Here is a 26,760-nt window from a genome sequence, read left to right on the forward strand (position 1 = left end):
TAAAATAAAGTGGTGATCCTAACTGACCTAAAACAGGGAAATTTTACCTGGATTAAATGTCAGGAATTGTGAAACACTTTAGCCAAATACATTTAAACTCAGTTTACGTAAACTTCCGACTTCAACTGTAGGTCTTCCATCGAAGTTGCATGTTCTACCTCGTTTCCCTTCTTCAGTGAAAAGTAGTTGTTTCATTTATAATTGAATTAATCCATTAAATAAATACTAGGAACTCCCAATTGTTTTTTTAAATTAACCAAATTTGCCTTAACACAGTAGGACTAAATATTTCCTAACGATATCACAACTTAAATATAGCCTAATTACTACTCAATTGGATCAAGTACATCTTGGCAATTATTTTGTCTATAATGAAACTATCTGGGGTAGACACTCAAAAATCCCTTCTGCCGCTTGTTTAAAAAAATAATAATATGAATGTCTGTGTCGCTGCCGAGCTCTCAAATACCGGTGCCAGTCTCTCACTCTACGAATGGTCACTGCAATCCGGATTCCTTGGGACTTCCTTACCCTAAACTAACACTAAACTTAACCAATTTACATGTATACTTGATAGAGGTATGGACATCCCAAAGACCCTGAATAGCAACTATGAACTCCCCTGAAAGCCGTGAACACAACTCTTATTGGTTGTCTGATGTGGAAGTTGTAACAACACAGTTTGTGATTGGCTGAAAACATTTAGATCTGTATACAGCGAGATAAGATAACATAACATGAGGTGTTGAGGAAAGACAGACTATCTATAGATTAGGCATAATCTTTTCTAGGCCATTAGCCATAACAGGAAATACACAAGCCATAGGCTACACTATAGTTCAAGGTGGCTATGTTGGAATGTCTGCTTGCACAGAAACATTGTACGTTTCTAACATTTATGGTTGAGATTTAATTAATATAAATATAAACTATGCACATTATCACTTTCATTAAACGCGATGCGTTTTTTTTCTGTAAATCAGAAAACGAAACGCAGACTTAGTAAGGCTTTGGTATCATGTCATGTCAGGTGGAACGGTTGCCTAGGCTTATATATGTCCCTTATCACCCCCCATAACTGCCAGTGTTCAGTATCTCCAGCCAAACAACTTCACAGGGAGTGAGCTAAGCTTTTCCTGGGCCTTGATAATGACTCTGTTCCATTGCACATTGGACGAAGGCGTCTTCTCTGTATAGAGTAGTTTTGCAAATAGCCCTAGCTTGCGCTTGGTCTGAACATTAAAAAGCGTCACTTGCGGTATGGTTTTGGAAGCATAATGATCTCGTCGATTTATATATTTTTTAGCACTCCTTTGCGGGGTTAGTGCTCCCACACGGCCATTTAACCATGTTACAGCGCGTGTTTACGGAAAACAGTCGACTACCTGCGCTAATTAGCTATCTGAATCTCACCTGTGTGTAAATAGAAGATGGACGCCACAAACGTGTGTCACTGAAAAATACTATCAGCTGCAACTGTGTTTAAAAAATACGGTTAAAACAGTGTACAGTAAGTATGTATTTTGAATTCAAGAAATAGTTGTTGATGTGATATGAAAGTAGAGGAATTTGTTTCTAGAACTGTACCGCAATTAAGAATCAATCGAATTATCGTTTAGATGGCGTATTGGACTGTTTTGGCTTACAGAATATGTAAGGTCCTTGGACTATAAAGGAGGCTCATTTAGTCCATTATTTGTCCTTGATGGCGTGCCATCAAACTATCAGCTTTGTTTCATTGATAAACTAAAAACATAGTTGTGTCAGATCTAAATAGACGCCTGGAATAGGTGTATCGAATGTATCCGAGACTATGGCGAACGTGAAACGATAACTGCGGATAAAGTGTCTGGAAAATAGACAACCGCAACAAAATAATCAAAAGTTCTCTCAACTACCATGTTTACTTGTTGAATGTTATTGTGTGCACGAAGGCTACAAACTATATTCAGGGTAGTGCTGCGGATACAGGTAGGTAACAGCTGTAGGTTTTGTTTGGGCATGTTTTTAGCGATTGAGCTTGACAGACACGCATTAAACCATTGTTGATCTTTATATTAACTTGACAAAGAGCACGTTGTCTGTATTGCCATTATCATACAAAACAAATACGTAATTGCAATGTTGTGCATTGCCTTTGTAATGGAATTCTGTACGTGTTGTAGCATACTGCTGTGGAAATTCGTTCCGAGTTTCTCAACTGTATTTAACCTCCATGCAAGTGTTACATGGGGGTTACATTTGTAGCTATTGTCATAATAGTTTTAGAATGTTTAACATAATTCCTATGAACTCTACTAAATGTATGTCATTATAGTGTGTGCTACAACGGTTTGCCTGCAGTAGACTTCTGTGCATACATAGACACATTTGGACAAAGGATTAAGAAAGTAAAATGCTGAATGTGCCCTCCTTGCAATAACAAAGAGTAACTACTGCAATTCAATGTTGAACATGACTGTTCTATGCTACTGGACTCATTTGTCTTTATGTACCCTTCATTCCCCAGGGTCTGTCTGTACTCTGATCCGCCCTGAGGGCAATGAGGCCGTGACTGCCCTTCTCTAGCAGCCATGACAGAGCTGGAGATTGATCAGTCCCACCTGCCACGGGTCCAGGAAGGTATGTAGAGGACCAGACTCACTGGCCAGACCGTCATGTGTGTGTGTGTGTGTGTGTTTGGAAACATAGGTGTAACACATCATTTCATTTGAAAGGCCAGGCCACAGATGCCCTGACAGTCCACCACCCTCACTAAGACTTAAAAGAATGTGCGACTTCAAATTGCTGTGAAGATAAAAAAAAGCCAGACCCTCATTACATAGACCCTTGAGGGATTTGGTTAAGGAAGGAAGGCTGGCATTAGTTAGCTACCCAGCATCCTTGTTATGTGTTTCAGCAGAGGGTTACGTGTTGTTGCCATGTCCCTTTCCACCAGCGCGTTGCTTTGTTTTCATCTGGGATAAGAGGTGCTCATGCGATGTCGTAGCATGGCAGGCAGGACTGTACACTGTCAAAGCCCAGACTGGTCTGTAGCATGTGGCAGCAGATAAGAGCCTGTAGTCTGATGGCCATTCCAGATACACTCCCTCTCTGATTGCAGCTGAGGGTAGAAGTTGGTCCCACTGGAAAGGTACTCTGTGTGTGTGTGTGTGTGTGTGTGTGTGTGTGTGTGTGTGTGTGTTAAGGAAACTTGGCCTCTAACTTGGTACTTTTTTGTTGCCACTTGTTGCAGTACTTTGACACAAAGTTACTGATTTCTAACCATGGGTTCTAATTTTCTTACATTATGAAATTAGTAGGTTGTGGATTAGCTTTCTTTAGTATTTCTGCATACATGCTAACTCATGAGCAGGACAGCAATTGATTTCCAGATAATTTCCCTTTCTGCTCTTGTTTCCATAGACAATGAGCAGTGTGTAAGAGCATTTTCATGCTTCATTAAGCAGCCAGCAGTGGACTAACAAAGCCAGCTGTAGACTATGTTGGACCCCTATACTATTCACTAAAACAATAGCAGCATTCAAAGATGTCTGATCATGCTAAACTTTCCCTTAGAAATGTATTTTTACTGAAATGTTTTGTCAGTGTTCTCATTGTTTTGCACTGAACAAAAATAAATGCAACATGTAAACTGTTGATCCCATTTTTCATGAGCTGAAATAAATAATCCCACAAATTTTACATACTCACAAAAAGCTTGTTTCTCTCAGTTTGTGCACAAATTTGTTATCATCCCTGTTAGTGAGCCTTTCTCCTTTGCCAAGATAATCCATCCACTTGACTGGTGTGGCATGTCAAGAAGCTGATTAAACTGCATAATCAATACACCTTGTGCTGGGGACAATAAAAGGCCACTCTAAAATGTGCAGTTTTGTCACACAACACAATGCCACAGATATCTCAAGTTGAGGCAGTGTGCAATGGGCATGCTGACTGCAGGAATGTCCACCAGAGCTGTTGCCAGATCATTTGAATGTTAATTTATCTACCACAAGCTGCCACCAACGTCGATTTAGAGAATTTGGCAGTACCATGTGTAACCAAGCCAGCCCAGGACCTCCACATCCGGCTTCTTCACCAACGGGATTGTCTAAACCAGCCACCCGAACAGTTAATGAAACTGGGTTTGCACAACCAAAGATTTTCTTCACAAACTGTTTGAAACCGTCTCAGGGAAGCACATCTGTGTGCTTGTCATCCTCACCAGGGTCTTGACCTGACTGCAGTTCGGCGTCATAACCAACTTCAGTGGGCAAATGCTCACCTTCGATGGCCACTGGCACCCTGGAGAAGTGTGCTCTTCCCGATCAAGAGCCTGATCAACTCTATGTGAAGGAGATGTCGCACTTTGTGAGGCAAATGGGTGATCACGCCAGATACTGACTGGTTTTCTGATCCACGCCCCTAAGGTATCTGTGACAAACAGATGCATGTCTGTATTCCTAGTCATGTGAAATCCATAGCCTAATGAAGGCATGCGCGTTCGTCCATGTGCTCATGTTGATTTTTGTCCATCCACACCAGACGCGATCAGGACACGCAGGTTGAAATATCAAAATGAACTCTGAACCAATTATATTAGTTTAGGAATAGGTCAAATCACATTAAACATTCATGGCCATTTTAGCTAGCTAGCTTTCTGTTGCTAGCTCATTTGCCCTGGGATATAAACATTGGGTTGTTTTACTTGAAATGCACAAGGTCCTTTTTTTTTCTGGCTCTTTGTAGAATTTTGAGTCACACACAATCGTGTGTTCTCTGACAATTAATGCACAGATAAAAGGGGAAACATAGTGGTTTCTAGTAAACTCTCCTTCAGTCTTCTTATTCTTATGTGGGCTTTTATATGGCAGTTGGCAACCAACTTTAAGGTGCATTACCACCACCTATTGGACTGGAGTGTGGACCTCAGTTCATCTTTCAATCACCCACATGGGTATATGCTCCTAAATAAAACAATGGGGGGAAGAAGGGACATGCGTCAAGTGTAAAAATAATAATTATATATACACAAGGTGTATTTTAGCGCCTGGCTATGCATACGCATGTTAGCAGTTTGGATGAAAGGATTGTATGTGCACATTTATTTTGCAGGGCACGTAATGCGAGCGGTGTGGTCAGCATGTTATATGAACTGTAACTCAGTAAAATCTTTGAAATTGCATGTTCTGTTTTTAAATGTTTCTTCAATGTAGTTAACTTAACTCTTGAGTAAACCTAGCATCCTGTGGGTTGTATTTATGCATCAGTTTCCTGAAGTGTGGTGTTCTCAGTGTCCCACTTCTCCTTCCTCATCCTAGAATCTCAGCCAAGTCAACTTGCTTTGTTTTCACTCCCCTCTTATCTGTTCCTGTTTTATTTTATTTTCTATTCCTCTGGCTGGGTTCCTGATATATCCTGCCTCACAGGGGGAATGTAGCTCTCTAAGGAATGCCCAATCCCCATCCCAGTTACTCTTTCTCCCAGTGACTCTCTCCCAGTCCACACAGCCCACCCCTCTCTGTGACTGCTCTATCAGTGTCTGAGCACACAGGAGCTGATGGTCCCAACTCTTGTTAAAACAGTCCAACACAGAAAGAGAGGGATTGAGCGGAGTGCGATTTTAAGGTTTACAGAACAGGGTATAGCAGTAAAAACAGACTAGTGGGAAGGAGGGAAAGGAAGCAGTGAGGGGGTGCGTGGGTGATGGGGATTTGGCTTAAAATAGAACCCCTCGTCACTTTCTCCCACTCTCCCTCCTCCACTTCTTTTGTCTGCCAACCACTTTACATCATCCACTGGCCAAGTGGCTGGGTAGATAAAAGCAAAATGGCTGTGTTCCTTTTGGAAAACCAGTTGCTTCCTCTCACTGGAGGTTGGTTGGATAGATTTGCATTCTACTCACATTGTTTAAGTACCAGTCATTTTCCTAATGCATGATTGACATCCTCAGTGGGGGAAGATTAATGATAGGGGAAGGTGTTTTTACCCACAGGTCGCAAAGTTCATTGCTGCCTGCTTCTGGCTCTGCACTTTAACTTGAACCTTTTACAGTCCCTTTCCCTGGAGAGGTGACTGTCTGGAACCCTCATTAACCTCTTTCTGTATCGCTTTCAACCTTTCGGTCTATCAGAAACCCTGGCTGTACTCCCCCTGACTCCCTCACCATGACAATCTGATACCCTTCTAACCCCTACCCACCAATTCGTCCTTCATTCATTCGCCACTATCAATTCCTCTTGATATTTTACTCCCTATCCTCTTACGAAACAAGTCGGTGCCTTTGTAAAGAAGCTTAAAGTCCCCTCCCCTCTAAACTCACGTAAAGATCTCCTGGGTCGTTCCATGTCATTTCAGCAAGCCATGACCCCTATCATCTGAGATTGTTCTGAAATAATTTCTTTAGTTAGGCCCAGATAAGATAAGCATTCCTGCAACATTTATTTGATTGAAAGACTATTTGAACCTTGAAATTATCCACTGGCCAAGTGGCGAGTCTTATGGCGCTGCAGCTTGGATTGTTTCCTCATCTTACGCAATATATTCACAGTAAATTTTTCACCAAATTCATCTGTACAGAATCTTTTTTAGTAATTGAAGTTGTTAGGTTTATGTCCCATCCTACATCCTGATATTACCTGTTTCTGTCCACTAGAACCTGGTCATAAAAGAAAAAATCACATGGGGATAGTTCACCCAAATTACAAAATGACATATTGGTTTCCTTACCCTGTAAGCCAGGTGTTCCCAAACTTCTTCTTTTTTGTCCCTCGACCCCATGTTTATATAATAAAAATCGAGACCCTACCACGTAAAAACAGAAAAGAGACCAAGTTCACTAAGAATACGTTACATAGGAGGAAGAAACAATACTCCGAGCCGCAGATCCATACTGCTTGTCAGACATAGAGAACTGATACTATATACTCATTGTTGAGATGTGGCGGGTCCAAATCGGATGTTAGGTACTATATTTATATGAATCCTATAAATTGAAATGGCCAATTTGGGTGCAATTAAATATCATAATTACTCAGTCCAAATTATATTTCAACAAAATAATGTTGGGAATGCTAATATTTCTAACAAACAATTCAGAACAATCTTGAGGTGGTGGGTGTCAACCCTCTTTCTTGTGCTTTTTGAGGTGGCCACATAATTGTTCTGACTCTATCCTCCCCACCCTGAACATTTTTTCTTTTTGTTGTGGCCACTGAGTACTTCCTCCCAGCCCTGTCATGTAATACCTGTCTCTCCATTCTTCCCATCCACACCCTTGGATGTGTAACTTGAGCTTAGTTTTTAAATGGCTGACTGAGTTCCAGAAAACGAGTTAACCCACATGGCGGACACACCTACACAGCCTGTCAGTCACTTCCACTGCTCTAGGGCCTGAGTGAGTTGAGCAGTCTTTGTTTAACATGATATATTTTTTTTTTCAAGAAGTTTATGGCCCTACTTCATTTTTTTTCTTCTTCCTGGAGTTTGTCCCATCCATTTAGTTTCTCTTGGGTATGTTGAGGCATGGAGAAAGACTTAAACTCTTAAGCTGTTCTGGTTCAAAGCCCTATAGTCACATAATCTGTGCATTCTGTGAAGACTGGACACAAGGGCAGCTGGCTGATCCATTTTGTTGCATAATCTCTTTAGCCACACGGCAGGTAACTGTGATTGAATGGCGTGTCTGGATGAGGGTTAATGCTGGGGTTAAACCGTGAATGCTGGTTAGTCTCAGACTGACATTCATCCACAGTGATAGTGGAATTAAATGTATCTGGGTTTAGTGGTCAGGAAGTGTGGTTACCTTTTCACTTGCGGTATTGTTGAACAAGTTTGCATGTTGTTGACCTCTAAATTACCAAATTGACCAAAAAGAAACACCCTTCCTTCCCTGTTTTACAGAACAAGGCAAAGGGGAGACATCCTCAATTTCACTGGCTCTGTGAACTCCGGTTGCTTGTGTGAACCCTAGATGGAACATGGCATTGTTAGAGCAAGGTGTAGTGTAGCTACGGAGGCTTAAGTTTTATTTTTTTATTTCACCTTTATTTAACCAGGTAGGCTAGTTGAGAACACCTTTATTTAACCAGGTAGGCTAGTTGAGAACACCTTTATTTAACCAGGTAGGCTAGTTGAGAACAAGTTCTCATTTACAACTGCGACCTGGCCAAGATAAAGCATAGCAGTGTGAGCAGACAACAAAGAGTTACACATGGAGTAAACAATTAACAAGTCATTAACACAGTAGAAACCAAAGGGGGAGTCTATATACAATGTGTGCAAAAGGCATGAGGAGGTAGGCAAATAATTACAATTTTGCAGAATAACACTGGAGTGATGAATGATCAGATGGTCATGTACAGATAGAGATATTGGTGTGCAAAAGAGCAGAAAAGTAAATAAATAAAAACAGTATGGGGAAGAGGTAGGTGAGAAAGGGTGGGCTATATACCAATAGACTATGTACAGCTGCAGCGATCGGTTAGCTGCTCAGATAGCTGATGTTTGAAGTTGGTGAGGGAGATAAGTCTCCAACTTCAGCGATTTTTGCAATTCGTTCCAGTCACAGGCAGCAGAGTACTGGAACGAAAGGCGGCCAAATGAGGTGTTGGCTTTAGGGATGATTAGTGAGATACACCTGCTGGAGCGCGTGCTACGGATGGGTGTTGCCATCGTGACCAGTGAGCTGAGATAAGGCGGAGCTTTACCTAGCATGGACTTGTAGATGACCTGGAGCCAGTGGGTCTGGCGACGAATATGTAGCGAGGGCCAGCCGACTAGAGCATACAAGTCGCAGTGGTGGGTGGTATAAGGTGCTTTAGTGACGAAACGGATGGCACTGTGATAGACTGCATCCAGTTTGCTGAGTAGAGTGTTGGAAGCCATTTTGTAGATGACATCGCCGAAGTCGAGGATCGGTAGGATAGTCAGTTTTACTAGGGTAAGCTTGGCGGCGTGAGTGAAGGAGGCTTTGTTGCGGAATAGAAAGCCGACTCTTGATTTGATTTTCGATTGGAGATGTTTGATATGAGTCTGGAAGGAGAGTTTGCAGTCTAGCCAGACACCTAGGTACTTATAGACGTCCACATATTCTAGGTCGGAACCATCCAGGGTGGTGATGCTAGTCGGGCATGCGGGTGCAGGCAGCGACCGGTTGAAAAGCATGCATTTGGTTTTACTAGCGTTTAAGAGCAGTTGGAGGCCACGGAAGGAGTGTTGTATGGCATTGAAGCTTGTTTGGAGGTTAGATAGCACAGTGTCCAAAGACGGGCCGAAGGTATATAGAATGGTGTCGTCTGCGTAGAGGTGGATCAGGGAATCGCCCGCAGCAAGAGCAACATCATTGATATACACAGAGAAAAGAGTCGGCCCGAGAATTTAACCCTGTGGCACCCCCATAGAGACTGCCAGAGGACCAGACAGCATGCCCTCCGATTTGACGCACTGAACTCTGTCTGCAAAGTAATTGGTGAACCAGGCAAGGCAGTCATCCGAAAAACCGAGGCTCCTGAGTCTGCCGATAAGAATATGGTGACTGACAGAGTCGAAAGCCTTGGCAAGGTCGATGAAGACGGCTGCACAGTACTGTCTTTTATCGATGGCGGTTATGATATCGTTGAGTACCTTGAGTGTGGCTGAGGTGCACCCATGACCGGCTCGGAAACCAGATTGCACAGCGGAGAAGGTGCGGTGGGATTCGAGATGGTCAGTGACCTGTTTGTTGACTTGGCTTTCGAAGACCTTAGATAGGCAGGGCAGGATGGATATAGGTCTGTAACAGTTTGGGTCCAGGGTGTCTCCCCCTTTGAGGAGGGGGATGACTGCGGCAGCTTTCCAGTCCTTGGGGATCTCAGACGATATGAAAGAGAGGTTGAACAGGCTGGTAATAGGGGTTGCGACAATGGTGGCGGATAGTTTCAGAAATAGAGGGTCCAGATTGTCAAGCCCAGCTGATTTGTACGGGTCCAGGTTTTGCAGCTCTTTCAGAACATCTGCTATCTGGATTTGGGTGAAGGAGAACCTGGAGAGGCTTGGGCGAGGAGCTGCGGGGGGGGCGGAGCTGTTGGCCGAGGTTGAAGTAGCCAGGCGGAAGGCATGGCCAGCCGTTGAGAAATGCTTGTTGAAGTTTTCGATAATCATGGATTTATCAGTGGTGACCGTGTTACCTAGCCTCAGTGCAGTGGGCAGCTGGGAGGAGGTGCTCTTGTTCTCCATGGACTTCACAGTGTCCCAGAACTTTTTGGAGTTGGAGCTACAGGATGCAAACTTCTGCCTGAAGAAGCTGGCCTTAGCTTTCCTGACTGACTGCGTGTATTGGTTCCGGACTTCCCTGAACAGTTGCATATCACGGGGACTATTCGATGCTATTGCAGTCCGCCACAGGATGTTTTTGTGCTGGTCGAGGGCAGTCAGGTCTGGGGTGAACCAAGGGCTGTATCTGTTCTTAGTTCTGCATTTTTTGAACGGAGCATGCTTATCTAAAATGGTGAGGAAGTTACTTTTAAAGAATGACCAGGCATCCTCAACTGACGGGATGAGGTCAATGTCCTTCCAGGATACCCGGGCCAGGTCGATTAGAAAGTCTACTGGAACAATTTAGAACAGCGAGATGGAGTGGAAAGGAAGAGGAGGATAGAGACGGACAGTGAGAGGGAGAGCGACAGAGTGGTCATTCACTGTTAACATAGGCTCTGCTCTGCCAGTCCATGCTGAGAATCTTGTTTACACAGACATGGTCCAGTCTTATTTATAGGTTAAGCAGTGGAATTATGTGTGTTTAATTGTAATTGACATCTCCTGGCTTAGTGGCTTTCCCTGCAAGAGAAGACTGCTGCACAAACCATCCTCCTAGTGATATCACTTCTTGTTTACATGGGAGTTTCACTAAATCTTAAGCAAATCTGCTCAGAACATACATACATACATACATACATACATACATACATACATACATACATACATACATACATGCATACAGTTGAAGTCGGAAGTTTACATACACTTAGGTTGGCGTTATTAAATTGTTTTTCAAACACTCCACAAATTTCTTGTTAACGAACTATAGTTTTGGCAAGTCGGTTAGGACATCTAACATGACACAAGTAAGGAAATGACAAGTAATTTTTCCAACAATCCTTTACAGACAGATTATTTCACTTATAATTCACTGTTTACAAGTTTACATTAAGTTGACTGCCTTTAAACAGCTTGGAAAATTACAGTAAATGATGTCAAGGCTTTAGAAGCTTCTGATAGGCTAATTGACATAATTTGAGTCAATTGTAATGTACCTGTGAATGTATTTCAAGGCCTACCTTCAAACTCAGTGCCTCTTTGCTTGACATCATGGGATTTCAAAAGAAATCAGTCAAGACCTCGGAAAAAACATTGTAGACCTCCACAAGTCTGGCTCATCCTTGGAAGCAATTTCCAAACGCCTTAATAAGGTACCACGCCCGAGAATTGAACCCTGTGGCACCCCCATAGACTGCCAGAGGACCGAACAACAGGCCCTCTGATTTGACACGCAACCAAGGCTGTTGAGTCTGCCAATAAGAATACGGTGATTGACAGAGTCGAAAACCTTGGCCAGGTCTATGACTACAGCTGCACAGTATTGTCTTATCGATGGTGGTTATGATATCGTTTAGGACCCTTGACCAGCTCGGAAACCAGATTGCATAGTGGAGAAGGCCTTAGAAAGGCAGGGTAGGTCTTCGACTGAGGAGTGGCTTCCGTCTGGCCACTCTACCGTAAAGGCCTGATTGGTGGAGTGCTGCAGAGCTGGTTGTCCTTCTGGAAGGTTCTCCCATCTCCTCAGAAGTCATTCTGACAGAGCTCCAGAGTTCTATCAGGTTCTTGGTCACCTCCCTGACCAAGGCCCTTCTGCCCCGATTGCTCAGTTTGTCCGGGGCGGCCAGCTCTAGGAAGAGTCTTGGTGGTTCCAAACTTCTTGCATTTAAGAATGAGGCTACTGTGTTCTTGGGGATCTTCAATGCTGCTGACATTTTTTTGCTACTCTTACCCATATCTGTGCCTTGACACAATCCTGTCTCGGAGCTCTACAGACAATTCCTTCGACCTCGTGGCTTGGTTTTTGTGTGTGTGTATACAGTGGGGCAAAAAAAGTATTTAGTCAGCCACTAATTGTTCAAGTTCTCCCACTTAAAAAGATGAGGCCTGTAATTTTCATCATAGGTACACTTCAACTATGACAGAAACACATTGTAGGATTTTTAATGATTTTATTTGCAAATTTGGATGGAAAATGTGTATTTGGTCACCTACAAACAAGCAAGATTTCTTGCTCTCACAGACCTGTAACTTCTTCTTTAAGAGGCTCATCTGTCCTCCACACGTTACTTGTATTAATGGCACCTGTTTGAACATGTTATCAGTATAAAAGACAACTGTCCACAACCTCGAACAGTCACACTCCAAAGTCCACTATGGCCAAGACCAAAGAGTTGTCAAAGGACACCAGAAACAAAATTGTAGACCTGCACCAGGCTGGGAAGACTGAATGTTCAATAGGTAAGCAGCTTGGTTTGAAGAAATCAACTGTGGGAGCAAGACATACAAGACCACTGATAATCTCCCTCGATCTGGGGCTCCACGCAAGATCACACCCTGCGGGGTCAAAATGATCACAAGAACGGTGAGCAAAAATCCCATAACCACACGGGGGGACCTAGTGAATGACCTGCAGAGAACTGGGACCAAAGTAACAAAGCCTACCATCAGTAACACACTACGCCGCCAGGGACTCAAATCCTGCAGTGCCAGACGTGTGTCCCTGCTTAAGCCAGTACATGTCCAGGCCCGTCTGAAGTTTGCTAGAGAGCATTTGGATGATCCTGAAGAAGATTGGGAGAATGTCATATGGTCAGATGAAACCAAAATATAACTTTTTGGTGGTAACTCAACTCGTTGTGTTTGGAGGACAAAGAATGCTGAGTTTAATCAAAAGAACACCATACCTACTGTAAAGCATGGGGGTGGAAACATCATGCTTTGGGGCTGTTTTTCTGCAAAGGGACCAGGGCGACTGTTCCGTGTAAAGGAAATAATGAATGGGGCCATGTATCGTGAGAGTCTGAGTTGAACTGAGGAATAGGAGATTTTGACTGGGTGGAGCCTTTTGTTTATCAAGCATGTGGTGTATATTTAGTTTTATTCACCATGTCAGCCCCTGATTTTATTTTAATTTAATTTTTTAAAATCCACACTGCATGCAGAGAAGTTTAGACCCTCTCAGGCTGCTGTAAACCACTTAGATGAAACAACACACCCACTGGTCTCTTAACCTAGCTATTAAAACAAGTTCAGAGGACGGGAGCAATACAGTGGTCATTATTCTACCTGAAGTTTCAAGTGTTTTGCTCCACTTAAACCTTTAACAACCAGCCTCCTCATTGGCCAGTTAATATCCTGTTACTAACCATGAAGTGCGCCTCTACACATCAGGCATCACTTTCTCTCTGTGACCTACTCTCGTAATATCTCTCTCTGTCCCTCTATTTGACTTTCTGGTGGCTTAAGAACGGGGGGAGTGGTTAATGGTAGTGATGCACCGATATTACATTTTTGGCCGATACCGATTTACGGATATTTAACATTTTTTTGCAGCCTTTTAAGCATTCTAGTACAGTTAAATAGTTAACACACACTGGTCTAATGCACTGCATTTCAGTGCAAGAACAGTCCCTGGTTCGAATCCAGGCTGTATCACATCCAACCATGATTGGGAGTCCCATAGGACGGCGCACAATTGGCCCAGCGTCGTCCGGGTTTTTGGCGGGGTAGGCCATCATTGTAAATAAGAATTTGTTCTTAACTGACTTGCCTTGTTAAGTAAAAGGTTACACACACCACACTGACCAAAAAGTTATTTTGTTTGGTATTCACACATGTCCCCATTACCAGTAAAACATAATCAAAACCTATTTCTTTCACTTACTTGCTGTGCTGTTTCGTTGTTAATTCGTGCAGTCGTTTCATTCTCAACCAGAATTTCTATGGAACGCCGTTTGGGTCTTTGCGTGTCAAATAACACTTTGACCAATCAGGACCTGAAAATGACTGCACGTCACACAATTTAACGCGTTCATACATTTTTTTACATAGTGTAATCAATGTGTAATAACTTTCACTCGTATTTCATATGTCACAACGATTCATCAATACCTATGCTATGATGCTGGGAAAGTGGTCTCGCGCAGCTGCTGTGCTGGTCATAAAAAAAAAACGCTAGCTCATGGATGCAAACAATGTTCTTCCCTAAAAACATAGCAAAACGACATCTGTTTCAGTAGCGATATAGTTAGCTTGCTACCCGTGATTGGGAGTCCCACGGTTCATCTATGTGAAGCTAGCCACAATAGTGGACTTTGCGGTTAGCCTTCAAAAGAAAAGTATGGCATAATTCTACTATTTGTATTCGTTTGCATCACTGCCAATGACATACTTTTATGTTGAAGGCAGACCGCAAATTCCACTTGTGCCTAATCCTTATTGTGGCTAGCGTCATGCAACCCTGTCAGGTCGAGCCTCACTAGCCAGATGAAGCTAGATGGCTGCTTATAGCGTTAGCTTTGGGCAACAGGGTTAAATAGCTGGGTAGCTATTTATTTTCATGAACTGAAGTTCAATTTCAATAGGCGAACCACAAGTGGCAACCTAGATTATACTTACTCACAAGGATTCCTAAATCATTGCTAAGAATAATGAAAATGACTGCAGTTTCTACTGGTCATTTTTTTCAGGCTTGTTGTATTGGTGCTAGCTAGGTACCAAACTAAAGCTAGCTACCCCAGAAGATACGGTCAAATAAATTATGCTTTATTACCAACGCGGTATTAAAACACATCGTTCATGGCCGCTGTTTGCTTGTTTGCAGACTTTTTTTGTACAGCTTTGACAGTGCTACTGTATCTTTTTTGACACTCGGCGTTCCATAATATGACAGTATGTCGTGAAGCTAATAGCAGTGATGCTGTTGCTGTGTAAATCCGGTAGGGCATCGTCAGAAAAATAATGCACTTGGTTGTGTTAACCGGTGCTCGACCAGTCGCCGAAAGCCAACATCACCCACGACAGAGAACGGTTGATTGTCAAGGGCAATGAATTATATTATCTTGGCTTTAATGGATTTCACCTTTGAGTTCTCTCTGAAATTTCCTTACTCTTTCAAATTGCTCGACTTGACTGGTCGATCCACACAGCAGACATTGTGGGCTAGTTTAGGAATGCTGTGTTTACACGTAAGCGTAACATTTTACATGGCTTCATTACGTCATGTACCTTCATTATATAGGTATGCACGTCAGCTTGGACATTGGTTTTGCAAACATCGATATTCCGATATGTTCACCAATATATCGTGCGTCCCTTGTTAATGGTGTAGTAAACTGATCTGCGGTATCACCATGTTCGGCAGTTGGCCAGGCCTGTGATATCTCGGTCACTGTGGCTGTGTAACACAGTCAGACCATAATGCAGCAGGGTGATTTGATTTGGGGGTCAGGAGTCTTTAAACGCTGCTGTGGAATGTCTTGGGGCCCCTGTCGGCACCTGCAGGGCAAGGGAGTAGGTACTAAAGATATTTTCTACACCAACTGCTCTGTCCCCTGCAGGAAAGGGTCTCACGATCTGTTTAGAGACCTTTTTTTTTAATGCTTCTCCCACATAAAGACAAATATACCACGGAGTTCAAACATTACACTTTTTATTAATTAGAACATGTGACAAAAACAAAAAAGTAAATTCAATGAATTTCAATCTACACTAAATTCTCCCCTGTGTATTGCTGTTCGTGTAAGAGTGTGTAAAAAGGTTGCAATGCATAGGAGGCTGGTGGGAAGAGCAATAGGAGGATGAGCTCATTGGAATGAATGGAACAGTCAAATATGTGGTTTCCATATGTTTGACGTGTTTAATGCTGTTCCATCAATTCCATTCCAGTCTTTTACAATGAGCCCATCCTATAGCTCCTCACATCAGCCTCTGTTGCAATATAGTCTGTGGCTGTAGAGAGGAGTGACAGTAGAGGCACTGAAAGACCTTGGTGGGGCCCAGGCCTGGGCCAGCACCCGGTTAATAACAACGTCTGGTTTGGTGCACTGTTACACTGCAGCTGATGACAATTCCAGGCTGGGTGTTCCTCTGAGACTCACTGGGCTGCCCTCCAGCTCCAGCCACTTTGGTCATCACACTACAATAATAGATCTACCTGTCCCAAACATGCAGAGATGGCTTGTGTTGTGTGAATAGCTGCCTGTTTAGATGTAGGCTATTTAATGACCTGTATACCTTTCCATTGGCCCCTAGTGTGATTGGGACATCATGCAATGGATAACTTTTGTTGTGCTCCGAGGGGCACCAAGTGCTGTGCCAAAAACATCAACTGCCCACTACATTGTGTCTCTCTCTATTGATTGTCATAAAAGACAAGCGGTCATTTCTTTCCCAAGATATGGCCAGATTTTATGACATTGAAATATGAGTTTAAAATGTGTTGCTAAGGTGCATTTATGTCTATAATAAAGCCCTTTTTTGTAAAAAACAATAACTAAATAAACTAGTTCTGATTGGCTGGGTCTGGCTCCCCAGTAGACCCACCCATGGCTGCACACCTGCCCAGTCATGTGAAATCCATAGATTAGGGCCTAATTCGTTATTTTCAATTGACTGATTTCCTTATTAACTGTAACTTAGTAAAATCTTTGAAATTGTTGCATGTTGTGTTTTTTAACAGTATAGATTGCTAAAATGCCTTTTGAATAACGGTCATGTCCTCTCCTTCAGTGTGCCATGTTTTTGCTGTCCTGGAGGATGGAGCATTGGCACAAAACCTACAGGAACAGGAAAGTAAGTCCAACATCCCACACACCCCTCACAGTAGTCTGTCAGTTACTGTAGTAGGTGGTCCATGGCTGTGTTTGTGTAACCCTGTGTTCCCCCCTGTCCCAGTTGAGCAGTACTACACCACCAACATCCAGAAGAACCAGCTGGTGCAGAATGACATCCGCATCGCCAAGAGGCTGCAGGATGAGGAGGAGGAACAGAGAGCTCAGCACAGAGCCCTGAGCCAGGCGTCTAGACAACTGTAAGGGCACTGTGTTCATTTAAATAAACACTTTGCTCGCACGTAGGCACACACACATTTTTCACCTCACTTTCCATGTACCCTCTGTGTGTTTCTTTTATTGTACACTCTGTCACTATGTAAAAAAAACTATCTAGACTGTCTCCATAAACAATTCCTACATAATCTAAACGATGGGTGTACTTGTGGACCCCCTGGCAATATTGTACTTACTGTATATGATACACAGGGTGGTTTGGTCTCTGACAGTAATCATGCCACTCTCCCCTGTCCCTTCTGTGTACCCAGTGAGGAACAGGATTCGAAGTATGCCCGGATGATCCAGGAGGAGATCCAGAGATGTGCTGATGAGGCTCACAGGAGGGAGCAGGAGGATGAGGTAAGCTGCAGATGTCTTCTAATTTGATTTGAGGAGAAACTTGAGGTTCATAGTGGTTCTTTACAATACTGATAGTGTACTCACTACTCAAGTGGATTTCCACTAGCTTTCTGTAGATAATGGAATGTCATCATTTGAGTTTCGCCAGGGACCAAATGGCTCAAAATACAGTATAATGTGGCTCTGTATTGAATGAGGTCACAGTGGGGCTGAATGCTGCACTCTCTGGGCCAGGGTTTACACACTCAGATTTATCTACTCAACACTGGGAGACATCAATCTGAGCAGGCTCAAAGGCCACCAGAGACAACCTGTGATCTATTATTAATCTGAATGACAAGTTAAGCAATTTCCCTGATAATTGACTGTAGGTTATGCTCCATCCCTCCTGCTCTGTCTCACTGAAGGTTAGTGTGAGGAGAAACATGCTAGGTAGATGCAGAGGCTTTATCTCTACCACTTTGTACAATATCATGTCTAAAATGAGTGCATGTAAGTTTCCACTTTCATGTATCATCTAGTTGGTCAACTGTAGAAAAGTAGCATGAATTTTCAATCTACTGTGTTAGAAAGGAGGTATTTGACAAAGTGATCAGGGAGTTTCATGAAAAGGAGCTTCCTTTTATAGATGTAGCTTCTTTCCAGTAAGTTGTAGATAAACTGACCTCTGACCCAGACATAAGGAGAACACCCATCCATTACCTCTGCTTCTGCCATAGTAGTAAGGCCAGACCAGTCCCTACTATGCACACAGGAGCCAGGCCAGGCCTCACAATATACACAAGCTGGAGTAGACACAGAGAAGGAGTTGTGCATGTTTGAGCAAACATTCAGTGTGCCAGTATAGGACTGTTTAAAGCTAGACTCTTTAGTTGCTACATCAATATTTGGACTTCTAAATTAATTATATATATATATATATATATATATATGATTCTTGAAGAATAGGACTTATCCAGTGCTTTCAAGAAGTAGTCATACCCCTTGACTTTTTTTTTAACCTTTATTTAACTAGGCAAGTCGGTTAAGAACAAATTCTTATTTTCAATGACGGCCTAGGAACAGTGGGTTAACTGCGAGTTCAGGGGAAGAACGACAGATTTGTACCTTGTCAGCTCGTGGATTTGACTTATTCCACAAGTTGGCGTTACAGCCTGAATTCAAAATGGGTTAAATCGTTTTTTTTCTCACCAATCTACATACAATACCCCATAATGACAAAGTGAAAACACGTTTTAAGAAATGTTTGCAAATTTATTAAAAATGAAATACGCCAATCCTAATTTACATACGTAAGTATTCAAGCCCCTGAGTCATTAATTTGTAGAAGCACATTTGGCGACGACTATAGCTTTCAGTCATCTGGGGTATGTCTATCAGCTTTGCAAATCTGGTTTTGGGATTTTTCTTCCTTGTACATTTTCTCAAGCTCTGCTGTTCACCGCCTCTCCCCATCTAATTTAACAATCTTCCAAGTCTTTCCACAGATTTTCAATGAGATTCAAGTCTGGGCTTTGGCCATCAAGGGCTTTCACATTCTGGTTTCGATCCATTCCAGCGTTGCTTTGGCTGTATGCTTGGGGTCATTGTCCTGTTGGAATGTAAATCTTTGCCCCCAGACTAAGGTCATTTGCCATCTGAAGCAGGTTCTCATTAAGGATTTGCCTGTATTTGGCTCAATTCATTGTTCCCTTTATCCTGACCAGTCAGTCTCTCAGTCCCTGCTGCTGAAAAGCATCCCCAGAGCATGATGCTGTCACCATCATGCTTGACGGTAGAGATGGTGTTATACCGGTGATGAGCTGTGCCTGGTTTTCTCCAGAGATAGCACTTTGCATTCAGGCCAAATAGTTTAATTTGTCTCATCAGACCACAGAATCTTTTGGCCAACGATGTGAGTCTTTCACGTGCCTTTTTGCAAACCGCAGGCATGCTGTCATGTGCCTTGTTCTTAGGAGTGACTTCCGTTTGGCCGCACTCCCATAAAGCCCAGATTGGTGCAGAGTCTGGGTAGTTTCATATTTTTTTTCCTATTTCTCAGTAATGTAGACAACTGTGCTCTTGGAAACTTTCAACACTCTAGAAATGGATGTATACCCTTCCTCAGATATCCAGTGCATTTGGAAAGTATTCAGACCATTATCTTTTTCCACATTTTGTTACTTAACTGTTTATTCTAAAATGGATTCAATGTTTTTTTTCCCCTCGTCAATCTACAAACAATAACCCATAATGACAAAGCAAAAACAGGTCTTAGAAATTTTAGCAAATGTATTTAAGAAAACAAACAAGGGAAATGTCACATTTGCATAAGTATTCAGAATCTTTACTCAGTACTTTGTTGAAGCACCTTTGGTAGTGATTACAGCTTCGAGTCTTCTTGGGTATGACACGACAAGCTGGGCACCCTTGTATTTGGGGAGTTTCTCCCATTGTTCTCTACAGATCCCCTCAAGCTCTGTCAGGTTGCACAGCTATTTTCAGGTCTCCAGAGATGTTCGATCAGGTTCAAGTCCGGGCTCTGACTGGGCCATTCAAGGACGTTGATACTTGTCCCGAAGCCACTCCTGTGTTGTCTTGTTGGAAGATGAACTCGCCCCAGTCTGAGGCCCAGAGTGCTCTGGAGCAGGATTTCATCAAGGATTTCTCTGTACTTTGCTCCGTTCATCTTTCCCTTGATCCTGACTAGTCTCCCAGTCCCTGCTGCTGAAAATCATCCCCATAGCATGATGCTGCCACCACCATGCTTCACCATAGGGATGGTGCCAGGTTTCCTCCAGATGTGATGCTTGGCATTCAGGCCAAAGAGTTCATTCTTGGTTTCATCAGACTGAGAATCTTGTTTCTCATGATCTGAGTCTTTAGGTGCCTTTTGGCTTGCCCCACCACCACAGAAAGCACTGGGCTAGGCTGAAACACATTTTGGAGCTGCCTCACTCAAGAAAACAAAAGAGACCTTGTTTGTATGTGGCTTTTTTAACTCAATTATTTATATATATATATATATATATATATATATATATATATATTTTTTTTTTTTTTTTGGAGATATATATAGATAGATAGATAGATAGATAGATATAGCTCAAAAAAAATAAAGGGAACACTTAAACAACACAATGTAACTCCAAGTCAATCACACTTCTGTGAAATCAAACTGTCCACTTAGGAAGCAACACTGATTGACAATACATTTCACATGCTGTTGTGCAAATGGAATAGACAAACGGTGGAAATTATAGGCAATTAGCAAGACACCCCCAATAAAGGAGTGGTTCTGCAGGTGGTGACCACAGACCACTTCTCAGTTCCTATGCTTCCTGGCTGATGTTTTGGTCACTTGAATGCTGGCGGTGCTATCACTCTAGTGGTAGCATGAGACGGAGTCTACAACCCACACAAGTGGCTCAGGTAGTGCAGCTCATCCAGGATGGCACATCAATGCGAGCTGTGGCAAGAAGGTTTGCGGTGTCTGTCAGCGTAGTGTCCAGAGCAAGGAGGCGCTACCAGGAGACAGGCCAGTACATCAGGAGACGTGGAGGAGGCCGTAGGAGGGCAACAACCCAGCAGCAGGACCGCCGCCTTTGTGCATGGAGGAGAAGGAGGAGCATTTGCCAGTGCCCTGCAAAATGACCTCCAGCAGGCCACAAATGTGCATGTGTCTGCTCAAACGGTCAGAAACAGACTCCATGAGGGTGGTATGAGGGCCCGACGGGTGGGGGTTGTGCTTACAGCCCAACACCGTGCAGGACATTTAGCATTTGCCAGAGAACACCAAGATTGGCAAATTCGCTACTGGCGCCCTGTGCTCTTCACAGATGAAAGCAGGTTCACACTGGGCACATGTGACAGAGCCTGGAGACGCCGTGGAGAACGTTCTGCTGCCTGCAACATCCTCCAGCATGACCGGTTTGGCGGTGGGTCAGTCATGATGTGGGGTGGCATTTCTTTGGGGGCCGCACAGCCCTCCATGTGCCTGCCAGAGGTAGCCTGACTGCCATTAGGTACCGAGATGAGATCCTCAGACCCCTTGTGAGACCATATGCTGGTGCGGTTGGCCCTGGGTTCCTCCTAATGCAAGACAATGCTAGACCTCATGTGGCTGGAGTGTGTCAGCAGTTCCTACAAGAGGAAGGCATTGATGCTATGGACTGGCCTGCCCGTTCCCCAGACCTGAATCCAATTGAGCACATCTGGGACATCATGTCTCGCTCCATCCACCAACGCCACGTTGCACCACAGACTGTCCAGGAGTTGGCGGATGCTTTAGTCCAGGTCTGGGAGGAGATCCCTCAGGAGACCATCCGCCACCTCATCAGGAGCATGCCCAGGCGTTGTAGGGAGGTCATACAGGCACGTGGAGGCCACACACACTACTGAGCCTCATTTTGACTTGTTTTAAGGACATTACATCAAGTTGGATCAGCCTGTAGTGTGGTTTCCCACTTTAATTTTGAGTGTGACTCCAAATCCAGACCTCCATGGGTTGATAAATTTGATTTCCATTGATAAGATTTGTGATTTTGTTGTCAGCACATTCAACTATGTAAAGAAAGAAATATTTATATTTTTTACCTTTAACTAGGCAAGTCAGTTAAGAACAAAGTCTTGTTTTCAATGATGGCCTAGGAACAGTGGGTTAACTGCCTGCCTGTTCAGGGGCAGAACGACAGATTTGTACCTTGTCAGCTGGGGGGTTTGAACTAACCTTCCGGTTACTAGTCCAACGCTCTAACCACTAGGCTACCCTGCCGCCCCAAATTTAATAAGAATATTTTATTCATTCAGATCTAGGTTGTGTTATTTTAGTGTTCCCTTTATTTTTTGAGCAGTGCATGCATGCAGTTGAAGTCGGATGTTTACATACACCTTAGTCAAATACATTTAAACTCAGTTTTTCACAATTCCTGACATTTTTATCCTAGTAAGAATTCCCTGCCTTAGGTCTGTCATGATCACCACTTTATTTTAAGAATGTGACATGTCAGAAAAATAATAGAGAATTAGTTATTTCAGCTTTTATTTCTTTCATCACATTCCAAGTGGGTCAGAAGTTTACATACACTCAATTAGTATTTGGTAGCATTGGCTTTAAATTGTTTCACTTGGGTCAAAGGTTTCTGGTAGCCTTTCACAAGCTTCCCACAATAATTTGGGTGAATATTGGCCCATTCCTCCTGACAGAGCTGGTGTAACTGAGTCAGGTTTTTAGGCCTCCTTGCTCGCACACGCTTTTTCAGTTCTGCCCACACATTTTCTATAGGATTGAGGTCAGGGCTTTGTGATGGCCAATACCTTGACTTTGTTGTCCTTTAGCCATTTTGCCACAACTTTGGAAGTATGCTTGTGGTCATTGTCCATTTGGAAGACCTATTTGCGACCACGCTTTATCTTCCTGACTGTCTTGAAATGTTGCTTCAATTTTTACACATAATTGTCCTGCCTCATGATGCCATCTATTTTGTGAAGTGCACCAGTCCCTCCTGCAGCAAAGCACCCCCACAGCATGATGCTGCCACCCCCGTGCTTCATGGTTGGGATGGTGTTCTTTGGCTTGCAAGCGTCCCATTTTTCCTCCAAACGTAATGATGGTCATTATGGCCAAACAGTTCTATTTTTGTTTCATCAGACCAGAGGACATTTCTCCAAAAAGTACGATCTTTCCCCATGTGCAGTTGCAAACCGTAGTCTGGCTTTTTTATGGTGGTTTTGGAGCAGTTGCTTCTTCCTTGCTGAGCGACCTTTCGGGTTATGTCGATATAGGACTCGTTTTACTGTGGATATAGATACTTTTGTACCGGTTTCCTCCAGCATCTTCACAAGGTCCTTTGCTGCTGTTCTGGGATTGATTTGCACTTTTCCCACCAAAGTATGTTCATCTCTAGGAGACAGAACATGTCTCCTTCCTGAGCGGTGTGACGGCTGTGTGGTCCCATGGTGTTTATACTTTTTTTTTCTTGAGGTCTTGGCTGATTTCTTTTGATTTTCCCAATATGTCAAGCAAAGAGGCTTTTCCAAGCTGTTTAAAGGCACAGTCAACTTAGTGGATGTAAACTTCTGACCCGCTAGAATTGTGATACAGTGAAATAATCTGTCTGTAAAGAATTGTTGGAAAGATTACTTGTCATACACACAGATGTCCTAACCTGACTTGCCAAAACTATAGTTTGTTCACAAGAAATTTGTGGAGTGGTTGAAAAACGAGTTTTAATGATTCCAACCTAAGTGTATGTAAACTTTCGACTTCAACTGTATATTACATTTTTTGCAAACTGATATTTGACTCGTATTAATGCCAAAATAACATGCAAGCTCCCCAAAATGGTATATGTATATACAGTGCCTTGCGAAAGTATTCGGCCCCCTTGAACTTTGCGACTTTTTGCCACATTTCAGGCTTCAAACATAAAGATATAAAACTGTATTTTTTTGTGAAGAATCAACAACAAGTGGGACACAATCATGAAGTGGAACGACATTTATTGGATATTTCAAACTTTTTTAACAAATCAAAAACTGAAAAATTGGGCGTGCAAAAATTATTCTGCCCTCTGAAATGTGGCAAAAGGTCGCAAAGTTCAAGGGGGCCGAATACTTTCGCAAGGCACTGTATGTATAAATGTGTGTATGTGTGTGTATATGTGTGTATATGTGTATATATATATATATATGTATGTATGTGTGTGTGTATATGTGTATATATATATATGTATGTATGTGTGTGTGTGTGTGTGTGTGTATATATGTATGTATGTATGTATGTATGTATGTATGTGTATATGTGTATGTATATGTGTGAATGACGGGTCACCCCTGCTTGACGTAGATTTACAGTGGCTTGCAAAAGTATTCCACCCCCAGATAGTCCAATCTCCGCTGTGGAGCTTTGCAGCTCCTTCAGGGTTATCTTTGGTCTCTTTGGTTCCTCTCTGATTAATGCCTGCCTTGTCTGGTCTATACATTTTGGTGGGAGGCCCTCTTGGCAGGTTTGTTGTGTGGCCATCTTTTGTTTAAAAAAATTATAAGGGATTTAATGGTGCTCTGTGGGATGTTCAAAGATTCTGATATTTTTTATAACCCAACCCTGCTCTGTGTTTCACAAATTTGTCCCTGACTTGTTTGGAGAGCTCCTTGATCTTCATAGCTTGCTTGGTTGTGCCCCATGCTTAGTGGTGTTGCAGACACTGGGGCCTTTCAGAACAGGTGTGTGTGTTTTTTATTTTATTTTATTTCAGAAGAGGACTGGCCACCCCACATAGCGTGGTTCCTCTCTAGGTTTCTTCCTAGGTATTGGCCTTTCTAGGGAGTTTTTCATAGCCACCGTGCTTCTACACCTGCATTGCTTGCTGTTTGGGGTTTTAGGCTGGGTTTCTATACAGCACTTTGAGATATCAGCTGATGTACGAAGGGCTATATAAATAAATTTGATTTGAAATTTGATTTTATATATACTGAGATTATGTGACACTTAGATTGCACCCAGGTGGACTTTATTTAACTAATTATGTGACTTGTGAAGGTAATTGGTTGCACCAGATCGTATTTAGGGGCTTCATAGCAAAGGGGGTGAATACATAGAAGTAACTTTTTTTCACTTAACCAATTTGGACTTGTCATGAAATTCAAATAAAAATCTATTTAAATTACAGGTTGTAATGCAATAAAATAGGAAAAACTCCAAGGGGGGTGAATACTTTGCAAGGCACTAAGTCAAAACTGTAACTCTGCAACTCAGGAACATTCACGGTCTTCTTGGAAAGCAACTCCAGTGTAGATTTGGCCTTGTTTAAGTTATGATCCAGCTGAAAGGTGTCTGGTGGAAAGCAGACTGAACCATGTTTTCCTCAATTTTTGCCTGTGCTTAGCTCAATTCCATTTTCTTTTTAATGCTGAAAACTCCCTAGTCCTTGCTGATGACAAATATACCCATAACATGATACTGAGTAATGTGTTGTATTGGATTTGCCCCATACAAAACACATTCGGGACTAAGAGTGAATTTCTTTGCCACATTTGTTTGCAGTATTACTTTAGTGCCTTATTGTTAACAGGATGCATGTTTCAGAATGCTTTCATTCTGTACAAGCTTCCTTTTTTTCACTCTTGTAAATTAGGTTAGTATTGGGGAGTAAGTACAATGTTTATCCATCCTCAGTTCTCTCCTATCACAGCCATTAAACTCTAACTGTTTCAAAGTCACCATTGGCCTCATGGTGAAATCCCTGAGTGGTTTCCTTCCTCTCCAGCAACAGAGTTAGGAAGGAAGCCTGTATCTTTACAGTGACTAGGTGTATTGATTCACCGTCCAAAGTGTAATTAACTTCACCATGCTCAAAGTGATATTCAATGTCTGTTTTATTTTTTTCCCCATCTACCTATGTGGCCTTCTTTGTAGAAAATGATGTCAGAGATGAGGTAGTTATTAAAAAAATCATGTTAAATACTATTATTGCATGAAGGGCGAGTCCATGCAATTTATGTGATTTAAGAATATTTTTAGTCCTGAACTCATGTATGGATTCAATAACAAAAGGACACTTATTTCAGCGTTTAATGTTTTATACATTTGTCAATCATACGCAAACAATTGAATTGGCCACAGGTGGACTCGAATGAAGTTGTAGTCTGCCAACATTTAGAAAAACATGTTTTCACTTTGTCATTATGGGGTGTTGTATGTAGATGGGTGAGATCTTTTATTTGAATCCATTTAAAATTCAGGCTGGAACAAAGTGTGGAATACGTCAAGGGATCTGAATACTTTCTGAAGGCACTGTATATGCGTCATGAGCTTAGTCCAACTGTCATACCCCCATCAGAACCCAAAATATATGCCTTTTTTACTCCTATGTTTGTAAACAATGTAAATGAAAACACACTAGCCTTAAAATATGGTTAAAATATCATTTTGACATCATTGATGGTCAGTCCATCCATAGCTCCATCCAGTCCATCCATAGCTCCATCCAGTCCATCCATAGCTCCATCCAGTCCATCCATAGCTCCATCCAGTCCATCCATAGCTCCATCCATAGCTCCATCCAGTCCATCCATAGCTCCATCCAGTCCATCCATAGCTCCATCCATAGCTCCATCCAGTCCATCCATAGCTCCATCCAGTCCATCCATAGCTCCATCCATAGCTCCATCCAGTCCATCCATAGCTCTGTCTTTGAATTTCAATGTTTTACATTTCATTTTTTATTTGTAAAAAAAAGTGAAAACATAATTGCACTTTGACATTATGGGATGTGTGTAAGCCGGTGACACACAATCTCAATTGAATCCATTT

General features: G+C 42.5%; 1 protein-coding gene across 2 annotated transcripts in view; it reads left to right on the plus strand.

The window, feature by feature from the left end:
• The first annotated feature begins 1,079 nt into the window (after positions 1–1,079).
• The window catches only part of LOC109907028 (coiled-coil domain-containing protein 50), a 40,911-nt gene continuing 15,230 nt past the window's right edge, over positions 1,080–26,760 (plus strand). For both annotated transcript variants that reach the window (XM_020504825.2, XM_031794418.1), the window contains exons 1-5: positions 1,080–1,510; positions 2,510–2,622; positions 16,789–16,851; positions 16,954–17,089; positions 17,378–17,468. In XM_020504825.2, the coding sequence (XP_020360414.2) occupies positions 2,574–2,622; positions 16,789–16,851; positions 16,954–17,089; positions 17,378–17,468 (339 nt within the window). In that variant the 5' untranslated portion in view covers positions 1,080–1,510; positions 2,510–2,573. The remainder of the gene's footprint in view (positions 1,511–2,509; positions 2,623–16,788; positions 16,852–16,953; positions 17,090–17,377; positions 17,469–26,760) is intronic.

The sequence above is a fragment of the Oncorhynchus kisutch genome, linkage group LG17, assembly GCF_002021735.2.
Source record: "Oncorhynchus kisutch isolate 150728-3 linkage group LG17, Okis_V2, whole genome shotgun sequence".
NCBI classification, from domain to species: Eukaryota; Metazoa; Chordata; class Actinopteri; order Salmoniformes; family Salmonidae; genus Oncorhynchus; species Oncorhynchus kisutch.